The 10,382-nt window shown below is 38.4% G+C and overlaps 1 protein-coding gene across 1 annotated transcript; it reads right to left on the bottom strand.

Annotated features, from left to right (window-relative positions):
• Positions 1-8,560: 8,560 nt before the first annotated feature.
• On the bottom strand, positions 8,561-9,040 carry LOC148941638 (protein CFDP2-like). The gene has a single exon (XM_089104216.1). The coding sequence runs from the start codon at positions 9,038-9,040 to the stop codon at positions 8,561-8,563; it is 480 nt and encodes a 159-aa protein (XP_088960342.1).
• Positions 9,041-10,382: the final 1,342 nt, after the last annotated feature.

Genomic DNA, 10,382 nt, shown 5'->3' with positions numbered 1-10,382 from the left:
ATATGCTGATGATATTATCCTATTGAGCCGTTCTAAAGCTAGTCTAATTAAGAATTTTAATTCCCTTTCTAGTCTGCTTAATGTTCGTGGCCTTTCTATTAGTATTAAAAAATGTCAATATTTTCCCGTTAATGTTAATGACCGAGCTGAATTAATTTGCGATAGAAATATATCATTTCCGGTTTCTGATGCTGTTGTTTATCTTGGGTTACCTTATTCTGCTTCAGCTCGTGAATCTAAGTCGATGCTAATTTTACATATTCAAGAAAAAATTAGAAAGGCGTTTGGTTCCATAATACGGCTACGTGGTGTTTATCGTCGTGAAATTCTAGGTTCTCTTTTTAATGCAGTAGCCCTCCCGCATGTTCTGTATCCTTCCCTTCTTCTTCGAGATTTTAAAATTTGTGATTTTTCAGCAATTCGCGTTTGTTATTTTAAATATTGTAAGTTTTTACTTGGTTTTCCAATTTCCTTTAGTAATACTGAATTAGTTTCAAAATTTAAAATTAAAGAGCCGTTGGAAATAGCCAAGGTAAAAATAAATAATTTTTACCGTAAATCTGAAAATATACTTTATGTTCATAATCTTTTTCCTTTTTTTTCTATAGTTTAAAAAGTGCATGATTTCATTATTACTATTTGTTGCATTTGATTAAGTTTTCTTTTGGGCAACTTGTAAATTGTTGCTATGTTTGATGGTGTGTTATTTGGATTTTTGAAGATTTATTTAATTATCTTTTATACTCCTCGTTTTTGAGGGAAATAAAATAAAATAAAAAAAATAAAATAAATAAATAATTTATAAGGTTTTAAAGATATGCAAATACATTTCCTAAATTCTGGAAATAAAACATTGATATGGCTTTAAATTCTACTCAAATAACTGAAATTGCATTTTTAGAACAAAAGCCAGAGAAAAAGACACTTATAACAGAAAATTAAGATAAAATGTTGTTTTGTCAAAAATTCTATAGGCCTAGTTATAGACCTGTCATGTAGGCAAATTTCAGGACCCTCTAGAGGGAGAAGGAGTGGAGGTAGGTAATTCAAAATACCTTCCCAGGACATACTTTGGCCTGTAGACCTATACCTGATAGTTTCATTTTCCTAACTTAACCCCTTTCCAAAATAGCCAAAAGTAGCTAAAGTAGAATTTTACTGATACTTTAGCCTGTAGACCCATCCCTAAAAGTTTCATTTTCCTAACCTAAACCCTTTCCAAGATAGCCAAAAGTGGCTGAAGTAGAATTTTATCCAAAATATAGACTACCCCATATTTACCAAATAGCCTTCAGTTAAACCTGGGAGAACAACGGATTTTGGATTCAGGATACAATTATGGGTAAATATTTGCACATTAATAGGGTGGGGGTATGTACTCCATTAATATATAGGTTAACCATAGAAACAGCATAGGCCTAAGCTTTTATTTACTTATTAGCCTAAATTATGTCGGAAGAGGCCAATAACTATACATTTATTGAATATACAAAGTGCTTACTATTTATCTCTAATAGAATGACTTGTTTACGGCCAGCCAAAGGGCTAGCTGTCGCCTCTTGCCTCTGTTACTCTCAAAGTATAAACACATACAACAAGTACTGACAAAACCTATCCTCTCCACACAAAAAAAGTGACCCTTTGTCCGCGTCTCCGGAGACGATGCGAACCTGGTGCCTAAATTTTTCAAGTTGCGTAGGGCGTTATACTTGTTCCATAGTTTGATAGTCCCCTACGGAACCAGTTCCGTAGGTGAATATGCTTTGATCAGATGTGTTCTGAATTAAAGAGACGGATCCTGATATAAAGCTTGTGATTAGAATTAGGACAATGAAAAAATGAGGGTGCTTTATTGCGGAGCATATTTAAATTAATGCCTTCTATTTTGAAATAGTTTCGCCCTACCCTATTAGATTTTATGTGATGTTTACCGACACCCATTTATCACGCCTATATTTACGATTTGAGAGTGCTACGCGTAAATACTTGTATATCGAATGGAAAATTGCTTTGATTATTACAATTGTTTTCATCTTCCTCTAATCTATCCCTTTTTCTCAATGTTATTGACGTCAAAACTTGAAAATATGATAATTTATTTCGAAAGTATATATTTTTCCTGTCATTGCATGGCATCTGGATTAAAGAAATTAGCCGCGTAAATTGTATTGATAGTATTTGATAGAATCTACTTTTATTTAATTTTGTTCAGAACCGTACGAAATTTACTTCTTGTTTGTCCCCTAAGCTCCTTGATTGGAGGCCGGGATTTGCTGATATAGGCCCACTATATTCTTCGGAAGGAAAGCAAAAAAAGCACACGCATATGGGATGCTTTGTTTCATGAGCAGCTTTTACATGTATTTTTATTGTTGTATGCTGCAAAATTAATTATAGTATGGAGCACTGAGTGTATGGAGCACTCGTCAACTGATTCAGACTTTTTTTTTTGTGTTTCGCACAAATTTAGCTCGCTTTTTCAGAGCTTATTTGAAACCAGATTAGTCTTATATACGAGTAATACGAAACAGACGAATAAAAGTGTGCTTTATTATATAATGGAAAGAAAAATGAAAACGATGTAGTTTGTTGTAAAACAATTTCGTTTTAAAATCAGTATGCTATTCTCTAGAGTTCTTTAACTTCTCCTTCGAAGCGTTAACGGATTTTCTCGTGGAACATCATCGCTACTTGTGGATCAAAGAAAAAGCTAAAAAGCAAAAAAAAAACGAGGGGGAATTACTATTGATTGATAAAAACAAACATATGAGTTTCTTGTGAAAAATACTACCCCAAAACGTTGGAATGAGTTTCAAGAACAGTTAGGATAATGATAATCTTGATCAGAAGTGGGTTTGCAGATGTGGTTTAATGGTACATGACCGCTGTATTAATAGTTCTTCCAAATTTTTCTTTTTTTTGAATTGCAACAGAATAAAAGAAACAAGAAAATAAATAATCCCAACTTATTAATTCGCTGAATAATTTTCCATTCCAAAATCATAATTGGCAATCATTCCATAAAATATTTTTCATTTTTGTAAAATAGTTTTAAGAGAATCGAGAATCGCTAGAAGTACCATTGCTTTAGAAAAATTCATTTTAGAATAATCCAAAAACGTTTTTAGCAAATTCAAACAATATAAGAACAAATAAATATGGTTAACCACGGAATAAAAATATTTAAAAGTAAATGCTTTTAACTTAGCTGCTTTTATTTTTTCCGCATAGAGCACTTCTTTCCATCTTCTGGTTTTCAAATTTAGTGATGTAAAAGATACGCATTCAAAAAAAGTACTGTACAAAATACTCGCGAGGAAATAGGTCACACGAAATTGGGATTAACAGTTGGGACGCTCTTTCCCATGCTTGCCGTACGATTCCCTCGGTCCAGCAGTGCTTCATTTCAGTCTGGATGATGTACTCTAGTTTTTTTGCAATACTAAATCAAGAAGATTGCAGGACCAAAAAGGTTTGAGAAGTCTGAATTGGCTTCTTCATAAGCTTTCATCCGCATGAAATCAAACACTGAATCAAAAAGAGAAATACCTGATTCAAATAACCCAGTTCTACACTTATCACACGAATGCTTTTCCAGAATCTTTTTTGCAGAATACCCCACTGCGTATGCAAAATTTGATTCCTCTGTTAAGGTGAAAACCTCAGCATTCTCATCAAAATCAAACTCGTTAGGCTCATGAATGTCGCTGCTATCACGTCCGGCTTGCACAATTCTTTTTGCATGAGGTTTAACTAATGAAAAAACTTCGGATAAAAGAGGTTGATGGAAAGAAAGTGCTTCACAATTCCCCGTCGAATTTGAAGAAACCGAAAAGCTTCTAAACGCTGCTTGCTTGTAAAGGGCAGGAGAATTGCGACGCAGTAGGTTTATCGTTTAAACCCCCAGAGCGTCGTAGTAAGCCGTAGAAATGCTCTAGACTATCCTGGTTAAGTCTCCTCAAACAAACATATTTAAACCCATGCTTCATCAAATCTTCTGATAGACCGAGGATGGCAGAAATAGTCAGCTGCCATCCCTCTGCAATAGATTGTTTTCCCAACATCTTTCCCCACACTATTAACGAATTTTAAATCGCCTAAAAATGAACTGGCCGACCTCAAAAATTGGAATGATGCGTTTTCCCTACAAATTGAGCGTCTATACATTTTTTTTTCTCTAAAAATCCAAGAGAATTAACGCAGTCGAACAGCTTATCAAAGAAATTTACAACCTTTGCTGTTCCTGCGGCCTTCGGATGTAACAAACCTTTACTCACGTAAAAATTGAAACAATAAAGAAACAATAAATGGAAACAATAAAGAAAAAAAATATAGTGTCAAAGACGAAACTTGGATTTCGAGAGGCTTAAAACGTGCTAGTCTTTTCTGCATAACTTTTTTTTTGTGCTTTGAAACTTTGAAATATTGGAGTTTACCATTAAAAGGTGCACCTTCCGATAAATTGACCATAAGTTTGGGGGTAAGTAGCCACAGTACTTGAAATTGAGCTATAATACAGCTGTGACTTTCCGGTCATTTATCGTCTTTATAATTAGTGTAAATTGTAAAATCTTTCCCTTAATCTTTTTTGTTTGCTCACTATTTCTCACTGAGTAGGCTACAGCCTTGAATTAACCCAATAAAACGTATATAACTGCAGCCCATTTCCGGAGTTCTCATTAGCCTATAACCTACAGCCTAGACTAGGTCAGCATTTGCTAATTTTGGGCTCGCTCCGGGTTCGGGTCTTCGCCCTGGGGCCCTATTCCGAATCCCTCCGTCTCCTCGATAAGTTTTTTTTATAGAATCTAGGAGATGAAAGGAATCCCGCCTTTCTGGAATTTTCTAAATTTATATTTTGATAGCCTACAACATTGAATTCTAAGTAGATCATGGTATGTTCATTTCTTAGCTATCTCATTATGGTACTAGAATAGAACTTTTCTGAAGTTTGAAAAAAAAACATTTCATAGCCTACCTGTTATTTGGCACAGCAAGTAATTTGACTCCTTTTTATTTTGCATTTTTTAGATTAATATCGCACCCATCGAAAAAGCATCGAACGCCCATTCTGGTTGCTAGCCGGCAACCCTTAATAATAATCAGTTTTTTAAGCACAATACTTTTTCTTTATATCCATATCGCACGATTTATTCTTTAATTTCAACCTGCTAATATTCGACAATTACCCGGTCACTCGACGTATGAATCACGCTCTAGCATAATTTATTGGCTTGGAGCGATTAAGTAGTACAGCATTTTGCGTCTAGAGGCGCTGAGGTACGCGGGGTCACTCTGGAGAGTTTTGTCAGTACTTTGTATGTGTTTATACTTTGGTTACTCTACTCCTGATCAGGGTTACCAAAACTTTTAAGGACAAAAGTGTCCAAATCAGCCAAAAATTGACACTTTTAGTGTCCCTCTAGAAAACTAGCCATTAGATAGGGTTGTCACTATGAATTTTCAAAGCCTGTAAAAAAGGTGCCAAAAATCTGTGAAATTCGTCCCTCTTTGTTCTGCTGCTCCGCGGTCTGTTACCTGCATGAGTTCTGCAAGTATTTCCATCTTTGTCCTTAACGCTACCAATAATACTAGTTGAATTTGAAGATATGGCATACAAAAATCGTCATTAGAATGTCAACAGAGCGAAATTTTATACCGATTATCAATGCCGCTACCTATCTTATTCGAAAAGTAAAGAACCAGATTAATTTTCACTTCGGCATTTTCATAAGTTATGCGAAAAAGATGCGAGTCGTTGATCTTCGGTAGCTATTAAGGATCTTTGGGTGTGACAAGGTCCAAACGGCTGTAGCAACGAAATGTCTATTTTGACCTATATGGTTTTAAAGTTCAACAAAATACGTTAATCTCCTTACTCACTCAGTCAACTGGTTGGTCAAGGGGTTAAAATCATTTAAGAACTCCTCTATCTTGTCGTTTTCTGAACAGTTAGAAGTAGCCAGGAGAAAAAAAATGACGTTTTCGAGAACTAAAAAAGTGAGAAGACGAGGCTGATTGAAATAAATTCGCTTGAGTTATACTCGATAGAAACTGGCGACAAGCGTTAGACAAAAAATCACAGCTGGAAGTATAGAATTTAAAACAGAAACATTCGCTAGCGGCTATAAATAAAATTAAGCCGCAATACAGCTTTTCTGCGAAACTTCTTTGTTTCTATGACAGCAGTATAATAAGAACCTTCTGCTTACTTGTACTTGTTGCACGTTCAAGCCGTATCCAGACTCATCGTGGCGCCCAGCAGATGACGACATGTCTCCTTCCATAGGTTTCGCTCGAGAGTGGCAGGCTCCACCATTTCATGCCACTGGCGATCCCAGCGACGGCCGTATTTTCGGAATCCTCTGATTGGCTCCAGATCAGACCTAACTATTGCTAGCCACGTCTTATTTAAGCCTCCTGCCCTCTTCTTCCATGCCAGTAGTGGTAGACATTTGAGACATATTTTGCTTATATGGTCATCTGGTCTTCGCATTGTGTGGCCAAACCATTTCAGTCTCCTGTGCTTAACAATGTCAGAGACAAGTGGGTGATCCTCATATCTTCTCCTTACTTCTTCATTCGAGATTCTGTCTGAGAGGCGGATTCCAAGGACATAGCGCAGGCATTTGTGGTTGAATATATTCAAGCTCAACGCTTCGGCTACTTTAAGTGACCATGTTTCACGTCCATAGAGGAGGACAGAGAGAAACAAAGTTTCATACACTCGGAACTTTGTGCGTGGCGATATTTTGCTCTGCTTCCATGCTTCCGTAGTTGAAGGAAGACGCTCCAGTCTGACGATATGCGGCTCTGGATTCCTCCTGAAGATTTGCCGGCAAGGTTTACCATCAATCGAGGTATTTGAACGACTGGACGTCCTCTATCTGATTACCATTTAGGGCAACAGGGGTTTCATCCACCCCATCTCTTCGCATGGATTTTGTTTTTGGTAGGCTTATTTGGAGACCAGTCGAGAGCTCCTTGACTGCCATGTCATTTATCATAGCCTGGGCTTCTGCAACAGATTCAGCAAGCATGTTCACATCGTCAGCATAGTCAAGATCTGTGACAGAAAAGGACGGGCTCACTGCAACGCCTTTATACTTGTCCAGGACCCTGAGAATCCAATCGATGACGAATTTGAACAAAGATGGTGAAAGGACACAGCCTTAACATATACTTTCCTCGATCAGGACCAGATCTGAAAGATGGCCATTGACTTTTACCTGGGTCTTTGTTTCAGCATAGTATGCCTTGAGCAGATTAAATATGTTATCAGGCACAACGTCCTCTCTCATTGCTTCCCATATTGCATCATGATGGACCGAATCAAACGAGGTAATGAAGTTTATGAAGATTTGAGTTGTTTCCTGATGGTGTTTAAACCGGTGTTCAAGGAGTTGTCACAGGCTAAAAATCTGGTCACAGCAACCCATGTCCGGCCTGAATCCTGCTTGGGTGAGTCCCGTTCGTATGTTTCGGGTGTCTCTGAATCTATTTAAAGGTATGACTGCGAACAGCTTGACAGCAATGGGGATAGGGGATATACCTTGTTAGTTTTTGCAGTCCATTAGGTCTCCTTTTTAGAAGATAGGGACAATTATTGAGGTCTTCCAGTCATCTGGGATGTTTTCATTGTCCCAGCCTTCAGTTATCACGCTATGAAGTTTATCCATCACCACCTCAGGGAGAGCTTCAGTAGCTCGGCAGGAATCTCAGCTATTCCTGGGCTTTTATGGTTTTTCAAAACTTGGAGCGCCTTAATTACTTCACCCCTGGAGAGTGGGTCCGTACATACATTTCATAATCCTGGTGGTGTGGGGGGTTCTGCGGTGCAGTAAGTGGGTGCTTTCGATTACTATTGTCTTCTGGTCTCGATAGCTCTTGGAAGTGAGCACACTATCTTCCGATATGCTCCTCGCTGCTTTTGAGCATTTTCTCAACCTTCACCTTAAGCGAGAGGATGGTTGTTTGCTTCTTATTCCCGCTGCATTCTCCAAGTATCTTATAGAGTTTTCGTGTATCGTTCCGTTATACGGCTCCTTCCATGTCACTGGGAACATTAGAACAGTAGGCTTTTTTGTCAGCTCTTCCCGATTTGTGACATTCTTGTCGTAGCACTTTGTATGTGGGGGATTTCTTGTTGGTCATTTCTTTTTTCTTGGCAGGGTTTGAGCGTCCTTTCTGAGATCCATTTCTTGGTTTTATGCTTGGCAAACCCAAGTATGTTTGAGGCAGCTTCATTGATGTGGTCCTTGGGTTTGCTCCATTTCTTCTCAATCTTTATCTTAGGGCAGTTGGGGCACTGATCAGTCGGGGTTGCCTCCTCGGTGTCATCCTGAAGGACAACGAATCGGTTTGAGAGTTCAAGGACAAATACTCCTCGGCACTCATCTACTTTCAGCTTCAACACGTCTATTTTCTGGTTCGGCATAGTAGTCTTCCTTGAGCTAAGTTTGTACTTTAGCTTTGTCTTCAGCAAGAAGGGGTCAGATCCATTTTTTGATTCCGTGTCAGCACCTCTGCGCACTCTCGAGTCCAACACCATGGATTTCCATCATCGGGATACAAGGAGATAATCTCTTTGGGCCTTTACTCTTCCATCACGAAATTTCAATATATACGTATGACATGACTTGTGCCTAAACCAGGTGTTAGCCACAGCAAGATTGTTCTGCATTAGGAACAGCAGAAGCCTGTTTCCAAATGTCCATCGGTCTCCGAGGCCGTGCTTGCCGATCGCCTGTTCCAAGTTATTCAGCTTTCTGCCGATTCTGGCATTAAAGTCACCTCCAAGTAGGAGGGTATCTTTCCGGGGAATCTTATCAATGACTGTGTGCAGGTCACTGAAAAACTGATCTTTTTGCTGTTCAGTGGCATCTCTTATTGGGGCATAAACGCTTAGGATAGTCAGATTGTTCGCGCGACCTTTAATTCTTGCCTGTATAATTGTCTCAGACCCAGGCTTATATTCAGTAAGCCCAATAACTATATTATGGGATAGTAGGATAACTACTTCTTGCTCGGACAGATACATCTAATAGTCCTGAGCTAAAAAAAAGACCGCTTTCCCATCCGAAACTTCAAGGGTGAAGATGTTATGTCCATTTAGTCTCGTGTCAGAAACACACAGATTATCAAAGTTATAAAGATAATATTCATCAGTTACAAAAGATTGTGTCAATACACATTTAATCGAGCACAGGTTCCAGCAGCCTATATTCAGGCCTTTTCTTCTTGATAAGAAGGTAGGTAGCCTACTTTTTGACGAGAACGACATTCTCGTCGCATTGCAGAATACCGGGGATGCCGTAGCCAAACTTTTAATCATCATATTTGTCATCATTATTGAGCGTTTCTTGGGAATAAGGTACATCACAAGGTCCCCAGTCTTGTGGTTACCCAAAGCGCGTTGGCCATCACCCTGCTCGGCATGGAGCTCGGTGATGTTTACATCCCTTCACCACTTTGAGATGCGCTAGCAGACTTCCTATGCAGCCTTGGGACGAAGAGTCATGCATCATTGCCGGGATGCCCACCACCGCCGTGGAAATTTCCAGGCTTAGCTACCCCTTTGCTCCCACTTAGAATCAGTAATAGGCTTCAGAAGGCTTATAATATCAGCCATATGCACAAGGCTACACGCCAAAGGGATTTACGCAGAACGTGCCAGCAGGGAATGGCCATTCACTTCTTCTTTCCAGCCTTCTCAGTGGCCTTGGTGACTTTGCCACCAGCAGTAGGTAGATCCTTGAAGTTGACCGACTTGAAGACAAACGACAACCGTAGGATAGAAGTAAAAGATGGATTTGATAGTTCTAGCATACCACATTTGTAGACTTTAGGTCTACAAAAAATTAAACAAGAAAAACGGGTTTTAATTTCTATAAAGCAGTGAATACATGCTTTATAGACACTGCTTTATAGAATTTTATGTATTCACTACTTTATAGAAATTAAAACCAGTTTTTCTTATTTAATTTTTTGTAAACGGAAAAGCATTGTGGTCTAAGAAATTATTTAAGACTTTAGGTCCTATTTGGTTGACAAAAGGTGCTTGCGCAGGGCACAAAAACATCTAAGAAAAATCCCCAAGCCGTTACCAAAGCTTAAAACTAAAGTACAAATTAAAAAAAGTAAAAAAAAGAAGGAAATAAAGACGTTTGATTTTTGATTTGGAAAAATGTCCTTTATTTCAAAAAGCTGCCTTTTTTGATCCAATAGTGTCCCGGTGTCCTCCAGAGTGAAAAAGTGTCCAAAAGGCACTAAAAGTGTCTATTTGGCATCCCAGCTCCTGATTTAAAGAAAGGCTTCCGGAAACTCTGAATGAAAATGATGGTATAATCAGGGCTGCTGACAGCTAAGTAATAAAATCCCGA

Source organism: Artemia sp. Qi Xiang Cuo, chromosome 18 (genome assembly GCF_049724085.1).
Source record: "Artemia sp. Qi Xiang Cuo chromosome 18, ASM4972408v1, whole genome shotgun sequence".
NCBI lineage: Eukaryota > Metazoa > Arthropoda > Branchiopoda > Anostraca > Artemiidae > Artemia > Artemia sp. Qi Xiang Cuo.
This window is presented reverse-complemented; position numbering and strand designations above follow the sequence as displayed.

Coding starts and splice junctions, on each gene's coding strand:
- LOC148941638 (XM_089104216.1), bottom strand. CDS start 9,040: ATGTATCTGTCCGAGCAAGAAGTAGTTATCCTACTATCCCATAATATA.